Below are 17,035 nucleotides of genomic sequence, written 5' to 3' on the forward strand. Positions count from 1 at the left end.
TGAGGGAAGATTTCATGAAAATGCCACAGTAACTATGAAGTGTTGCTTCTTCTTCTTCTTCTTCTTCTTCTTCTTCAGGCTTCTCCTCAGCGACTCCACCTTCTCCATCCCAGCTCACTCTCTGGATCCTCCTCTCTCCACCACCTGCCTTCAATCCCAAGCCAGTTTCACACCTAGTTCACCTCCGCTCACACCACCTACATGTTTCCGTGACCCACATGTTTGAGGATTTCTTTTTGAGAAAAGGCAGACGGAAGCTGCGAGTGTCTTCGTCCAGAGGAAACCTTACGGTGAGGAGACGCTCACGTGATCCGGATATTTAAAATGAGTAGCTTTGTTGATAGAGGACATACATAAAATGATAATTTAACACACTATATTTCATTTATTGACACTAAATCATATTTTTTGTAAAATAAGATTTTTACGCCAAACCACATACATGTACTTGTACATACGTTCCATATGTTTCTATATATTTTTACCTCCTTTCAACGTTATTTTAATGGTTTGTTTTTGATCTATACTGTTTTATTTCATTTGTACTATTTGTTCATTTTATTCTTATCTTTACAAAAAGCTCTATTCTGATTCTTCCCCGCTTGACTCTGAGGCAGGAGATGCTTTCAATGAAAAGCAATTTCCCCCCTGCGGAGGCAAGAGGTCTGGAGGTCTGGAGGTCTGGAGGTCTGGAGGTCTGGAGGAAGACCAAGGAGAAGATGGATGGACGTGGTGACGGAGGAGATGAAAGTGGTTGGAGTGAGAGAGGAGGATCCAGAGAAGAGGGAGAGATGGAGAAGGTGGATTGGCTGTGGAGACCCTGAAGGGAGAAGACTAGAGGAGAAGAAGAAGAAGAAGAAGAAGAAGAAGTAGAAGAAGAAGAAGAAGAAGAAGGATCAGTGAAGTATTCTGACTCTGATTCATTTATGAGAAATGATTAAAAAGTGTACTTAACATTTGTTGGGTGTCTGTGTTTAATGATACATAGATCAAATTTCAACATCATGAATACCTGATTCTCCAATAAATAGTGACAGAATTCATGAAAACAAGATCAATTGTCAACATGTGAGTATTTATGAATTTTTACTTCAAACAAAGATTTAGTCTTCTGTGCATTTCATTTCTTCTTCTTGTAACTGTTAGCATCCGAAGGCCTTCTTTACCCTGGAGGTCGTGTGCAGGAGAGGCTGTAAGTTCATGTCTGAACACCACAACAAATTCCCTTTGTTGCAGCTGATAATGTCACAGAAATCAGCAAAATTAGTCAATATTTTCTTATCCTATTGGTTTTTATGAAAAGCATTTTAGAAACATTTTCACGTTGTTTGTTTGTCTTGCCTTTATATGTTTTTAAGCTCACAGTAGTTTTCCGTTTGTCTCTCGACCCTCAAAGATTCCTGTCTGGATCATTTTCCATTCCCTGTTTTGCTTTGACGATTCATTTCAAGCGCCGTGTTTTACTTCACCTCCTATTTCTCTGATTTCCCTTCGGTGTTCCACCTTCCATGGCCTCATCTCCACCTTCCATGGTCTCATCTAGACCTTCCATGGTCTCATCTCCACCTTCCATGGCCTCATCTAGACCTTCCATGGCCTCATCTGGACCTTCCATGGTCTCATCTCCACCTTCCATGGTCTCATCTAGACCTTCCATGGCCTCATCTCCACCTTCCATGGTCTCATCTAGACCTTCCATGGTCCCATCTCCACCTTCCATGGCCTCATCTAGACCTTCCATGGTCTCATCTAGACCTTCCATGGTCTCATCTCCACCTTCCATGGCCTCATCTGGACCTTCCATGGTCTCATCTCCACCTTCCATGGCCTCATCAAGACCTTCCCTGGTCTCATCTCCACCTTCCCTGGCCTCGTCTGGACCGTCCACCTGCTCCCGAAGCACCGCTCTTGTCTTGTGTGACCGAATGACTTTTCAACCTTTTTTTCCCAAATTGTAGGCCTTGTCAAACTACTTGTTCATTTATGCCTCTTTCGCGCCCCAACTTTGCCTCGTTGTCACTCTTGTTATTGTTTTTTTTCCACAGCAGTTGTTTCTATATAAGGCAGTTCTGTAGGCGCTGCTCGACCCGAACCCTGGTCTCCACGTGACCTCGGCCCACCATGTTCCTGTTGACCTCGGCCAGGATCTCAGAGAGAAAACCTTGCTGAGAATAAAAAAACAAATGTCACGGTGAGGACGATGATATGGCTTCTACATCACAAAGGTCCCCAAAAGCTCCAAAAGCAAACGTGCAAACACCCGCCGGAGACTCGGCCTCCGCGGTAGATCTTTCCTGCTGCTTCATCTCTTCCATCAGAAAAAGAATCACTCTTTTTCTTGGCTTTCTAACTGATCTTTGGAGGATCAAGACGAAATGATGACGCAATAAACGTGTTTACTGTCCGTCTGAAAGATTTATTACTTCTTATATCTTTTATATTTATCATTAAATGATTCCATTATTATTATTATTACTGAACAGAAGCGACAAGCAGCGAAGAAAACAATATTTCGCTTTAGAAAACGGAGCGATGCACTGAAAGTACTGAGACGCATCATGAATAAGCCGGAGCTGCAGGAGTTCTGCCCAAACAGACGGTTACGCTGTTGTGTAATTGGTGTACCTGCCATGCTCCTGATCCGGCTGTGCTGCCAGAACCAATTATCCTCATGACTAACTGAGCGTTGGGTAAACATCCTGTGCTCGGGCCGCCGTCTCCTCAACCCCACGGGGACGAACGCAGAGGAACGGAGCTCCATCGCATCGTCCGATCATCCGAAAAGCGGCGGGGCTCCGCAGCCCGAGTCCTCGGTCCGGGCCGGTCTGGCCCAGTTTGTGGTGCCGCAGTGAGGCGGCCTTTAAATAACTCGCCGGGCGCCAGATATCGGCGAGCCGTTCTGTCCCGATTGCACACTTCAAACCCCCCGCCGGGCGCCGCCTCCGGCCTGAACCCGTAACCCAGATACGGTCCTGACATCATAACAGTCAATGAGAAGAGTCACTCCAAGTGCCATCAGACGTCAGACATCAGGTTAACATATTCAAATCTCGCTGACGGAGGGACAAAACAGTATGTTACACAGATTTAGGGAACAGAGATTTAGTGAACACAGGTTTAGTGAACACAGGTTTAGTGAACACAGGTTTAGTGAACACAGGTTTAGTGAACACAGATTGAGTGAACAGAGATTTAGTGAACACAGGTTTAGTGAACACAGGTTTAGTGAACACAGGTTTAGTGAACACGTTTAGTGAACAGAGATTTAGTGAACACAGGTTTAGTGAACACAGATTGAGTGAACACAGGTTTAGTGAACACAGGTTTAGTGAACACAGATTGAGTGAACACAGGTTTAGTGAACACAGGTTTAGTGAACACAGATTGAGTGAACACAGGTTTAGTGAACACAGGTTTAGTGAACACCTACAAAGCCTTGGTCCTGTTGTTTTTCTTGTCCCCTGTTTTTATGCACTCAGATCAGTTCATTTGCAGAAAATCAGCCCATCTTTGTTTTCCCTTCGACTCTCCTCTCCGTGTCACTCCATTAAAAACATGCCTGACGTCTTTATTGGCCTCGGTTTAAATTCGGAGTCCAAAGTGCTCCGGACGACATGGGGCCACGCAGAAGTGGCAGCGCCGTCAACAAACACAAATGACACTACCGACTCTTAAAGGTCAAACATTACTTCCTATTATAATCAGAAAACTGACACCGAGACCACCTTGGCTTAGCTTCCTTAGATGCTGTCACAATGCAATGTCAAACACACACACACACACACACACACACACACACACACACACACACGGTCCATCTCTGTTATGGCCTCTGGTGAATTCGAGGCAGGCCAATCCTGGATCTGGTGATCTTGTTTGTGTCCCGTGAAAGGATTCTGAACCTCGGTGGAGTGAATAATGTGGCTGGAGGTTGTTGTTTTCACAAAGCTCACCCGTGGAATAAAATAGGGATAAAACACATTTGAACTCAATATTCCAGACCAGGGGTCCCCAAGCCTTTTCCTGCGAGGGCCAAATAACTGTTCCCTTCTCTGACGGCCGGCCGGCCAGCTTATAACAAAAAGTGTGATGATCGCAGGTGTCCAAACGTAAAATGTGTTCGGTGTGTGTTCACTGTCCTCCCCAAAGACTCGGGACTTTAAAAAGACATCTTCCTTCTCTGGACGCACCTCCTCCGTGACAGCATTCAAACATTCCTTGACCAATTCTCCGTCCGTGAAAGGTTTACCGCCGCTCGCTGTCAGTTGAGCGTTGGAAAGCCGCCTCGAACGGAGGACGGCTGCAGCCGCGCTCGGCGTGCAAATGTTATCTTTTTAGCCTGGAGTTTGTCTGCTGCATTTGGCCTCGCAAGCTATCAACTTGTCTCTGTGACGGGATCCATGGAGGCGCAGATCGTATTCTTTGAATTCAGCCACCGTCTCGACAGACCAGACAAACAGCCTTTTCTTTGAATTGAACAAAAAATAATGGTTTGTCCACGGCAGGTTAAATACTCTGCATTCTGAATCTATTTTTCTCTTCCCTGATCTTTTCGCTTTTATTCGGTGTTATTTGACAGGGTGTGTTTTTGAGGGAGGGGTTTCAGATGAGGCTCAGACTGCAGAAGGATGGAATAGAACATTACGTTCTACGAATGAACAAGTCATTACGTGACCAGAATGAAAAAAAAAAAAAAAGTCCTATTTCATCTCTGCTATTGTTCAGGGGCCGGGCAAAATGTCTAGGCGGGCCGATCCGGGCCCCGGACCGTAGTTTGGGGAGGAACGGGTCCAGACCTTCAAGGTGGTTTCAGATCAATCAAATCATCAAATCAAACCAGGGAAGAGAACTGGTTTAGATTTTGTGACCATAACATAATTGAAATATAATTCAGTGTTTAGACACGATTCCTTTATTGAGGCGAGACGATGGAAGCGAGTCTTTCATTTGATCGAAATTAATTCATCTGAGTTATTATTATTTATTACTTTTACTATGAATTATTATTGCTAGATTGATCTTAACCGAAAAAAAACTTAATTCCATGCTGTGCGTGCGGATACACGTGCACGGCCTCCTGCGGTGCACGCTCAGCTCCACTTGAAGAGTCCCTGCGGCGCCGCCTCCGCCGACCGACCTTGGGATGGATGGGAATCTCCCGCCGCCGTCCCGTGCATCTCTGCGTCCGCTGGGCCGCCAGATGCCGCTGCCTCCGGGCTGACCGGCGTCCGGTCCGCCGCCGTAAGAGCGTCAGCGCACGGAGGATAAGCATCTGCAGACGGCTTCCTGTCCACGACTCTGCCCGTCCTCGAGGACGACGGCCGTGCGGCCCGTCGGAGGCGGTCGAGGCCGCGTGAAGCGACGTGGCTTTTGGCAAATGATGACACATCGAATGTCAATGTGGGCATTTGTCACATGGATTTTAGGACGAATGCAACAGCAAGAAATGCGTTGACGGACGTTTGTCAGACGCCAGTCAGTCCGCCCCAGGTTTTACCTTTTAGGTTGACATTAGCGTTAGAAAACACATGGCGCCGACGATCCCGGCGTGATGGTGACCACCTCGCCGGCGTCCCCACGCAGGGCCGGTCGGGCCCGTCGAGCGAGAACCGGCCCACGGCAGGTTTGGAAATCGCAGGAGCCGCTTTGCTTTTTGAATGAGTCAAAACGCAGACCGCTTCGCCCACTCCCGCGACCCGTTTTGTTTTCTTTCTCTGAAGCAAGATTGCAAAATCGGCGATGAATGTGACGCGCGATCACCGGCTTTCTGTTCTGCCTTTTCACCGAGCCTGGCGGCGCCAGTAAGTACTCGGTTTTCTTTCCCAGAAGTAAATGTTGTTACCCAACAACTGGAACACTTTCAGGGCCCAAGTGAGTATTCAAGACAAAACAGAAATGTAAAATTGTTTCCTGTCACTTTATATACGGCGTGCACACGAGGGCACATATATCAGGCCAGCCGGTTCCTTACGCTCGGTAAGGGAAGAGCACGCAGTCTCCAAATGCCAAGTATCTACAGTGACAGGGAGGAAGGGAGGGGGAGGACGAGAGCCGAGCGGTGAGCAATAGTTCACTGGATGTGGGATTCAGAGTGGGATCCGCAGCGGAGCGAGATCAGATAGCAGATATACTAAGAAAGTGTGACACACATGGAGGGAGAGAAACTACGCCGCTCCGAAAGAATCGGAGAATTCCGTTTGATTTTTTATCGGAGTGGATTCGAAGGACCTTCGCCGAAGCCGTAGCTCATCATTTTAATCCGTTACGGCGAGCAGGATCGTGAGCTCGCGCTCCTCCCGGGCGGACAAACATGATTTCGAGCCTTCGCTAAAGTCTATTTTCTGCTCTTCGTCCGATCGAGTGGATCTCGGTCGAGCGCCGGTTTCGGAGGACTCGGCGGCGGACGTGATTGTAATGACCTCTTTATCAAATCCAGCAAGAGATCCATACAAACCAGGAGGGAGAGACATGAAGGGATTCTCCGGACATTTACTTTTCTACCTCACGAGGCTGGAGTGGTTCTACCCGTAGCAGAAAGATGCAGCAGTTCGGTTGACAAGAAAACACAAACAAACTACAGCTGGAAGTACAAGAAAGTTGGAGACTGGTTGACACAGAAGGTAAGTTGCGGAACGGGATCAACAGGATGCATGATTCTGGTTTGGGTTGAAGAAGCTCACGCGGAGACTCACCGCCCGGACAGGAATATTTATATTTTGATGTATTTTGATATCCCGTTTGTCACGGCGACGGGAGCGAGGAAAGAGACCCGTCTCTGGCCCGACGCTGCGATCGCCGCACGAGAGGGAATATTAGATAACGATAATATCCCGCGGTCGTTCGACACTCGGCTCCCCGGCAGCCGCAGAGACGAGAAACAACACCTGCCTTGTAACACCAGTGTAACACCAGTGTAACATCAGTGTAACACCAGTGTAACACCAGTGTAACACCAGTGTAACACGTCTCCACGTCGGAGCAAAAATCATTTCAAATGTCGAGCCGCCACCATCTGGAGGGCTTGAGGCCACTCGTTTCGGACGTCTTCACCGTCACACCGTAACTTCCTGACAGCGAGTGGAGCCGCCTGGTGCGACTGTAACCTCTTCTTAGCCTCTCGTGACCCCGAGTCCTCAGATCGGGATGTCGCCTTTTGACGGCTTCATACTTATTTCTCTTATTGTTGGACTTTCTGTTCTCTCACATCAAGACTCTGTCTGGTGCAGCAGCGAGAACAGTAAATAATCACCCTGGAGCAGTAACTGGTATCTCAGAGGACAATGGGGGGAAAAACAAACAAAACAGCTCGTCTCCATCGACGCCAAAAGCTTGTTTTTGTAGGTTGGTATCAAAGGCTTTGGTTTGATGTCCACGTTCACCTGAGGCCAAACCAGGAACAGCAACAAGCTACAGTGATGCTAATTAGGAAATGCAACGCTATCCCGGCCTCGAGGACACGCAAGGCTTCATGGGCCTTCGAGCCGAGTGCACGAGGCGGGAAACAAACCCGTAAACTATTTGTCGTAACACCAAAACAAACCCGTCGCCCTCAGGGGCCTTTTTGGGAGGGAAACCCAAGATAAGACCAGATGATACCACTGGGGGAAGTTGTTCACTTGTAAATTCCATACAATCAATATCAAAAGTGATAAACTTTAAATCTAATGAAACTTCAACGGATGGGAAATCGCGGAGTTGTTAAAAATCGGAGTTGTTAAAAAGGGAACAAAGGATCGGTCAAGTCCCGTGTCAAGCTGGAATAAGTGGCCGGACGGCGTCCCGAGGCGTTCGAACCCGCGGCCGTGCTCGGCGCCGCCCCGCCGCTGACCCGATGGCCCGGCGGCGTCTGATCTCAGGCCTCCGGATACACCGGCGTCCGCTGCGACGCCGCTTCAACAAGTGTGTCAATAATAGAAAAGCGACACCGGCGGAGCAGCGTCGCTCGTCACACATCCAAACGATGTTTCCGCCGCTCGAGCAGCTCGGCGTTCAACGGAGCGTCCGTCTCTTCCCTGCGGGCCCTGACAGCCACGCTCAAAAGTGCCGCCGCCTCCGACGTTCCACGCCGAGCGTCTCTCGTGGAGCGTCTCTCGGGGAGCGTCTCTCGTGGAGCGTCTCTCGTGGAGCGTCTCTCGTGGAGCGTCTCTCGGGGAGCGTCTCTCGTGGAGCGTCTCTCGGGGAGCGTCTCTCATGGAGCACGCCACGGACGTCATTTGACTTGAGCACCAAATAGAAAAGGTCGTCCCGCTCTCGTGCTTTACAAACAACTGTTCCCGGTCCCCAGTGTGATCTCACCGCGGGTTTCTTTTGCCTTCAGCGAGGCGTCGGCACGGAGCCGGACAGAACACCCGGCGGGGCTTCACGCCGGTTCTTAACAGTAAATCCCGGCCGGCGCTCGGAAGGGAGTTTACTGAAGGAAGCGGCCGCGAGGAGTCGACGCAAAACCCCGGTCACACGTCGCTCGGCAACGGATGAGGATTAAGTCGTATCAGAAGTCATTTGGAGTTGTTTTTCTTTCAACCCGGCAAACTCATTTTAAAGATGTCAAATATACAGGAAGAAGTATTCTTGCTAAGGTTTCACCACATCAGACACATAATCAGGATAATATTCCGTCAGAATGATTTAATACTTGATTAAATTGAAAATCTACTCATTATTATTAATAATAATTATTGTTTAGTTTATTGACATTTCATTGCATGTGTTTATTTGCAGAACAAGAATATTGGGGAAACATGTAAAAGAAATGAAAGAAACATGAGCCCTTTCTGTTTGAAATGTATTTCAGACTGAAACTCTGCAGGTGTGCCGATTTGGATAAAAATCCCTTTTCATCTAATATTTGCCATTACCGCAGAGTTAGTCTATTGATTCCTTCCAAATCCATCCGTCGCAATATTATGACATTTTCTGCCCCATTTTTTCCAGACCCATATTATTTTCCAGCACAGCCTCACAAGGGATTCACACACTCTGGTCTCAGTGACTCCGGTGACTCTCAATAGTCCTGCCAGCTGGAAGAAACCGAAGATACGTCACAAAAAATGGCAGGGCATTGGATTAGCCCGCTATTTCGGTACCTTGTTGATCAGAAACATGTATTACGTACCCGAGTGTTTCCAAGAGAGCGGGAGAGGGAGGTGAAGGTGATAAACAAGAGACGCAGGTGCTCGTAGGCCAGGTAGAAGAAAAATCTCAAAATAAAGACAGGTTTTCAGCCCGGGAGTCACAGGAAGCACCGGAAAAATCCCCATAAATTGCTGTTTGCGCCGCAAACGCATTTTCTCGATGGTTGACATTCGTATCGAAAAGAAAAACGGGGAAGCGACGGTTTAAAATACCGAGGTGGCGACCAAGACAATGTTCCAATTCCAACTTCAGAATAGAAAGGGGCTATTCTCAAATGGTATCTAGGTAAAATAAAATTAGAATGAATGCACGTCCCGTGGGAACTGGGATCCTTATAGCTGCAGAACGGGAGCCTCGCCGGTCCTTTACGTTGCCCGTTCCTATCCCTGATGCCGTTGTCTGTTTATCTATTTATTTGGCTCGCTAGCTTCGGTCTCCCCGCTTATATTTATATTCTTATTTCTTACACTTTTTTACGGTTTGACATTCTAACTGCTTGGCTGCTGTGACAGAGGAATTCCCCCCGTGGGGATCCATCAAGTAGATCTGATCTCACAGGAGAGGCAGATGGTTGGCATGTCAAGGTAAACATATAATGAGTTTTGTTTTCAACGTAGCATTTTGTGGTTCAAAGAATTGCTATTTGGGAAATGAAACCACTCATTGTGGTGAAGGATTAAAAGTTCAATCATCTTGGATCACGGCGCTCCTCATCTAAAGAGTCCGATTCGTTGTTATTCTTCTAAGAAAGTCGGCGTATGATATCCGTCCCCTCGTGACCGGGGCCGTCGCCACGGGAGCGACGGCGCGAAGAGGTCACATCTCGTGTTTTGTACTGATTGGTCTGTCCTTCTGCAGGAAACTGCGGCCTCTCCTCCTCCGGCTTTCGGCTTCGACTCCCCGTGAACCCGGTCGGTTTTGCACGAGCCGGGCCGATCGTGCGAGACCCACTGAGGCATGAGCGTGGGAAGAGCTCACCGCCGCAACTTCCCGTCCTGCGAAGAAGAAGGCCTGAGACTCGGCGCCATGCCTGCCGTGGGCAGCTTCGGCAACGGCAAGATCCGCACCAGACGAAAAAGCCACGCTCGCTTCGTCAGCAAGGCCGGCCAATGCAACATCCATTTCTCCAATATGGACGAGAAGTCCCAGCGCTACATTTCGGACATTTTCACCACTTGCGTGGACATCCGCTGGCGGTACATGTTCCTGCTGTTCGGCCTGGCGTTCGTGGTGTCTTGGCTGACGTTCGGCTTGGCCTTCTGGGTCATCGGCCTCCTGCACGGGGACATGGAGCGCGCCGAGGGGGACGACGGGTTCGTCCCTTGCGTGACCCAGGTCAACACCTTCGTGGCGGCTTTCCTCTTCTCCATCGAGACCCAGACGACCATCGGGTACGGGGCTCGCTGCGTGACCGAGGAATGTCCCGCCGCCGTCTTCATGGTGGTGTTCCAGTCCATCATGGGCTGCATCATCGACGCCTTCATGATCGGCGCCATCATGGCCAAGATGGCCAGGCCTAAGAAGCGAGCGCAGACGCTGCTCTTCAGCCACAACGCCGTCATCGCCATGCGCGACGGGAAGCTGTGCCTGATGTTTCGGGTCGCCAACCTCAGAAAAAGCCACATCGTGGAGGCGCACGTCAGAGCGCAGCTGGTCAAACCCCGGTACACCATAGAAGGCGAGTACATCCCCCTGGACCAGATCGACATGAACGTCGGTTACGACAAGGGCACCGACCGCCTCTTCCTGGTGGCTCCTCTGACCGTCATTCACGAAATCGACGAGGAGAGCCCTCTGTTCGGGATAAGCAAACAGGACCTGGAAACGTCCGACTTCGAGATCGTGATCATACTGGAAGGTCTGGTGGAGGCCACGGCCATGACGACGCAGGCCCGCAGCTCCTACCTGTCCTCGGAGATCCTCTGGGGTCACCGCTTCGAACCCCTCATCTTCGAGGAGAAGAGCCAATACAGAATAGATTACGCCTACTTTCACAAGACCTTCGAAGTCCCCTCCACCCCCAGATGTAGCGCCAAGGACATGGAGGAGAGAAAGTTCCCCACGTCCGGCGCCAACTCCTTCTGCTACGAGAACGAGCTGGCCTTCATCGGCAGGGATGAGGAGGAGGAGGAGGAGGCGGCGGGCGAAGCGGAGAAAGACGGCGACGGGCCGCGTCTGTCAGAGGTCAATCCCGAGCGACGTCAAACGGCGTCCCGTCGAGAGTCTGAGATTTAACCCGCCGTCGACGGCCTCCGTAACAACTGTCGTTCTCTTCTAGGTGTTGATGCACGGAGGTGCGTCGAGCGATCTATGAAGAGCTCGCCCTCCGACACCAGGACGGCCCGACACGCCGGCACTGAACCGGGACGGACGTTCGCTGAGGTTTCCCGGGACGGTTACTGACACTCGAACACTAACTAACATTTCAAGTTGCATCAGATCCTGTTGATAAAGTGCACGGCCGCCTCATTTTATACGACTATTTTGGAAAAGACAAGACGCTACTCCGGTCGCACCGCGGACCATTTACACACTTCATGCACTTTTACTGCGGACGGAAGAAGAACTCGCAGGGCGACGAAGGAGACGTCGCAACAATAAGACGTTCAGTGTTTCGTATTTCTCAGAGTCGGCGACGGCTCTTCTCGTCGTCTCACAGGACCGACTTCACTACGGCCGGCGGACTTTTAAACGCTTATTCACAAAAAGGAAGGACAAAGCTGACGGTGCACGACGTCACCACGAGGAAAACAATGATTTCTGTCTGTGGGTTTTTCTTTGGTCGGCGGGAAGCGCTGCGTTGGTTTGATGAGCTCTGCTCTTCCGCCGTCGCTGCACTCGACCTGTACTTTCCTGCGCGGCACAAAACCCACTTTACCGTGACAAGGGAGCCAAACAAGATGCCAGATTTCAGAAAACAAAAATAGGCTTCAGTTTATTTTAGCTACATCTGTTGCATATTTTAGATTCTGCTCTCCAGGAAGGCAGGGGAAAAAAAAAGAAACGCAAGAGCTGAAGATAGACTTTCTAATCTGCGATCTTCTTAAGACCTCATGATTCAGGACGCCGGTCAGATTTTCAGAGAGTTTCCACACACTGGCGTTGCCCGGTTGCCGAGCTCCGCAGCTCCGCAGCGTTTAAAGATTGCGCTCTTAAGACTCATGTTTGATGTGTGATTTCTTTGAGAGACGAATGCACTGCAACACAGGACAACGGAGGGAGGATTCATGCGGCCGCTAGAAGACGCACTGCAAAGAGGTTCACAAATCTCAGTATTAGTAAGTCCGGCACAGCGCACACCAGGGCCATGTTGTTTTTCTGTTCTGTGACTCGTTTCGTTGAAGCCAGTCCGACCACGTGTATAGAAACAAATACGAAGGGTTGTGATTTTTTGTCGGAAGATTTCGATCCCACGATTCAGGTTTGTGTTTTTCACGTCTGTCCGAAGCGCGTCTGGAGATGCTCGCTGGTTTTGTGTCCTCAAACTCTTCTGGGGTCGTATTTTTTTTTCAAATGTTGCATATGTGATGTCAATTGCTGAAAAGGTCTTGTTTTTTTTGGATCTATAATGAACTTAACTTTCAGGGCCACAGAACTGAATCCGTTCAGTCATTATCTCCCGCTCACGCTGAACTCGGTGGCGCCGAAACCTCCCGCTGTTGTCGAGAGGCGGTTTTCACCCGGAGCCGTCGGCGGCCGATCACGGCGACGCACCCGCAGACAAACAGACATACGTTCTCTCATTGGCACATCTGGGATACTTAGAGTCTCCAGCGAACCCACTGCATGTTTCCGGGCCGCGGCAGGAACCCGGAGAACACAAGAAACCGGCCGTAGGCTCGGGGAAACTTGCCGCTCCGCCGCCATCCAAGCAGGGACCTTCTGGCCGCGGGGCTAAAGTGCTAACCACTGCGCCGCCATTTTCAGACAAAAACCTGATTTATTAATCCGGATCACTTCACCGAGCCCGGTAAACCACCTGAACTGTTCGATAAAAACCACTACCGGAGGAAATGACATTTGTTCGATGCGGAGAAGAAGGACCTCCACATGCGCGGCAAAAAGAATTTGGAAAGTGTTCGAGAACGATGTGCCTAAAGTAAGAGTAGTTTTAACTTTATGGTGAGAAAATGTCTTAACGGAAAGAAGGATATTACTCAAACGCATTGCAAAGTGATTCAGGAAACACAGTATTGAAAGAGTTAATTCCCACATTAAATAAATGATGACCTCCCAGGCCACCATTTGTTAAAAGTCCTGACGTTCTCGGTGCGGCGGTGAGTAACCTACATGCAGGGTTGCACCTCGGCGCTGCATCCCAGCAGAAATCTGGGTCATCTTTAACAACCGGCTGCTTTTTCAGCACATTTAAACATGTTTGTGTGTTTATCTTGCTGACTTGTGCTGAAAAGATCCTAAAATAAAGCTCAATAAAACAAATGGTGGCTCCGGAGCCATTTGCGCTAAAACAGGGCACGGGATGTCATGAGAAGAACTTCAGCTTATATTGTAAATAAGATGTGTGGGTTATTGTTTTCCTGTTGGCAGGGGGTTATACAACCTCTGAGCTTGAATAGAAGCTAAGTAATATTTTATTTCATATCGTAAAGCTGCTTGAGCTTGGAAATCTTTGTTTGAAGGACTGAAATCACATCTACTGAGACAACTTTGACCTCTTTGTGTCTTCCTTACAATCCATTTGAAGCAATGCTGTTTTCTCCTTGCACGGTTAAGTTTGTTATGTGAGACAAGTTTTAAATAAAATACATTTTAAAAACAAATAAGACATTTCCCAGTTTTCCTGTCCAAGTAAAACCTCGGAAAGCTAACGTTAGCGGTGGCCAAAGTTAGCCGTAAATCATGGAAAACTAAAGCGGATGCTTTATCCAAAGAAAAACTTGCAGTTTGTTTACAAATCAGCGTTCACCTGGATGCTGCGGGTCGAATGTCTTTGGGCGGGAAGACTGGCTGCAGCTTGTATTCACATGTTGCCAGTCGCCAAAATAGCCACAAGCCATCTTCAATGTAAAAGTAAAACAGTTCAAAAAAATAAAGGGAACACTAAAATCACATCCTAGATGTGAATGAATGAAATAGTCCTATTTAATACTTTGTTCTTTACATAGTTGAATGTTCTGACAACAAAATGATCGATGGAAATCAAATGTATGAACCCATGGAGGTTTGGATTTGGAGTCACACTCTGAGCCAAAGTCCTTAAAACAAGTCCAAATTATTCAGTGTCGTTGCTTCCCCGGTGGACACTTTGTGTGATTGATTTGGAGCTAAATTGTGTTGTTAAAGTGTTCCCTTTATTCTTTTTGAGCAGTATTAATATATATATATATATATATATTTATATCAGCTCAGAGGGGAAGCAACATAAGGCCTGATGTCATTTGTATTTCATAAAACACTTCAGAAGTCTGCAACAGACAGTGCAGAGTTACAATATGGAAAAAGGGGCAGGCCGGCTGCTGCTCAAATCAAAATCCTCTGGAGTCGTTTTAGAGAAAACTACCCGGGTGTCTGCAGGTGGACGAAGGAAACACTCTGAGCTCCTTGAAACAGGAGGAGGAACAGAAAACCCAACACCCACTCGGTAGTTGACCTGAGAAATCACACAGTATCAGGCTTAACAGGATCTGGGCTGGCAAACCAAACAGGCCACTTGGCACGCTGCAGGTTAGCTGCAGGTTAGCTGCAGGTTAGCTGCAGGTCAGCTGCAGGTCAGCTGCAGGTCAGCTGCACCTCGGCTGCACCTTGAGCGCAGAGGAGGACGGCACTTTTTCATCTTTAAGGCCTTTACTGGCCTTCAAGACACGCCGTGGACGACGTTGATGCATGGGGTGGAGCGGTGGCTTGCAGAAAAGGAAAAGTCTTCTTGACAGAGACTTTTCTCGGCACTGCTGCTTCAAGACAGGTCTTCCAAAAATTGGCAGCAGGTCTGAGAGTTGATTTTGAGTCCATTTCCAACCCAGAAAAGGTCCAACTAGCCGATCTTTAACAACACCTGCACATACCTGTTGCGGGTCAGCCTTTCTTACCTCGGCCACACCTGGAAGAACCGAAGGCTGCTTCTTCTGGACGCTCCAGGTAGGCTGTGGCTGTGGAATACGGCAGCAGTGGAGGAGAACGGCTGCCTGGCAGCTTCATCGTTGATTCTTCTCAAACCTTTGGCGGTTCATTTGCGACACGTTTCTTGCGACCCTGTTGAATATTTGCAACAAAACATTTGATGGTTCTGTGATTCGCCCCAATATCTTTGGCAGTTCAAGCGTGCTGCAGCCCGATGAAAGACTTTTGACAACTTTTGACTTTTCAGAGTCACTTAAATCTCATTTTTGGCCCACTTTCCCCGAGAAGAATCTGCCTCATCCTTCTGCACACCTCGGTGCAGGGTGTCGCTCTCCCGAGGCCACAACCTCCCTCGTTACTCAGATACACATCACCTGGTATGCTTTTTATTCAGTAAGCATTTAAGTTTCTACAGCTCGGAGTTGGAAATTATGGATAAAATGATGATATGGTCAAAATAATCACTTGACTACTAATTGTGTGCAGTGTATATGTATAAATATATGGTTGTGTGTGTGATTAAAATACATATATTCTATGATATGTATATCAATATGTTTATACAATCGACATAATTTAGTTGGCATTATATGTGTGTTGTTTGATTTTCTAGTCATTTACTTATTTATTAGAAGATTTTTATTTTCATTCTTGTCTCGACCATTCATACAAAGATGGGAAGAAGTGAAACACTGCAAAACATGAAAAGGTGTGTGTATGAGATGATACCGTTTCTAAACCTAATCCGTCAATTATGATTACATGATATATATACGGTAAATATCCTGCCATCTATAATAGCTTCTTAATGGTTTTAAAGGCCAACATAAATAAAGACATATTATCAAGCTGACTAATTTCCCACTGCAAAGCAACTTCATGTTGCTCCCAAAACCGCGGTGGCAAATGTGCCCCAAAAATATGTTTGGAATCCGGTACGATGACAGAAAGCATTGTTTTGCGGTCGGACGTGACTCCTGCAGGGACCCAGGCAGATGTTTGATCAGCATGGAGGCGCAGAAGGGAGATTTATGGAGGAGTTTCAGCGGGAGACAGTATCGGGTGGGGGTCAAATGTTTCTTCTTTCACTCTTATGCAATCATCCAGGCTCGTCCGCGAACGAACGGATGAGACTCGGCCGTCCGTCTTGATTTCACTGGAAAGTCTTCACGGTGCGACTCTCGACACGCTCGCACGGAAACCTCACTCAAAACTAACAATCACTTCGGATTGTCCAAATGTACCGTTGTGCCAGCTTTCATTGAGTGGTACGGGTTACTTCTGATCCAAAAAGTAATAACAATGGTCTTTTGGTAAACCAAAGTCTGTGGTTTCGGTTAAAAAACAAAACAAGACTTTAAAATGATCTTAGTATCAATGGAGATGTTATTTAAAGCCAAAATCAATTGTTCAATATTCAGCGGTTAATATGATCTACAGTTAATATCAACATCTTAACAAATGAAGTCATATCTGCTTGGACTAAAATTTCCCCATTTAAAATAAAGTTTACTTTGAAGATAGACTCTAATGCGCCACAAGTTTACATTCGATTTAATAATAATAAGGAGAATAATGTATCCTGTAGGGTTTAAAATGTCCTCCGTGATGTTAAATGCGGTGCTTTATCAAAAATTCATTACAGCAGTGCCCGAAAATTGAGTGTTTTTGTTGAATGTGCTTCTTTCCATTCTTCCGAGGTTGTTATCCGTTGATTTGACCCGCTGGCCAAAGTAACAAAGAGTGTCTGTGCGGAACAAATGTGATATTTTGGTTAAAAGTGACATAATGTTTTTTGTGTGACATTAAATCATTTCAACAGCAA

At 47.8% G+C, this 17,035-nt stretch overlaps 1 protein-coding gene across 2 annotated transcripts; it reads left to right on the plus strand.

Moving 5' to 3' along the window:
- Positions 1-6,039: 6,039 nt before the first annotated feature.
- kcnj12b (potassium inwardly rectifying channel subfamily J member 12b) lies at positions 6,040-13,903 on the plus strand. Of its 2 annotated transcripts, XM_086154262.1 has the most exons (3): positions 6,041-6,620; positions 9,991-11,316; positions 11,411-13,903. In XM_086154262.1, exons 2-3 carry the CDS (start codon positions 10,090-10,092, stop codon positions 11,444-11,446), a joined length of 1,263 nt encoding a protein of 420 aa, XP_086010388.1. In that variant the 5' UTR covers positions 6,041-6,620; positions 9,991-10,089; the 3' UTR covers positions 11,447-13,903. The 2 variants fall into 2 exon arrangements, with proteins under 2 accessions (XP_086010387.1, XP_086010388.1); XM_086154261.1 differs by having other exon boundaries at positions 6,040-6,620; positions 9,991-13,903.
- Positions 13,904-17,035: the final 3,132 nt, after the last annotated feature.

Source organism: Fistularia commersonii, chromosome 10 (genome assembly GCF_037954325.1).
Source record: "Fistularia commersonii isolate RoL2024-O1a breed Wild chromosome 10, RoL_Fcom_v1.0, whole genome shotgun sequence".
NCBI classification, from domain to species: Eukaryota; Metazoa; Chordata; class Actinopteri; order Syngnathiformes; family Fistulariidae; genus Fistularia; species Fistularia commersonii.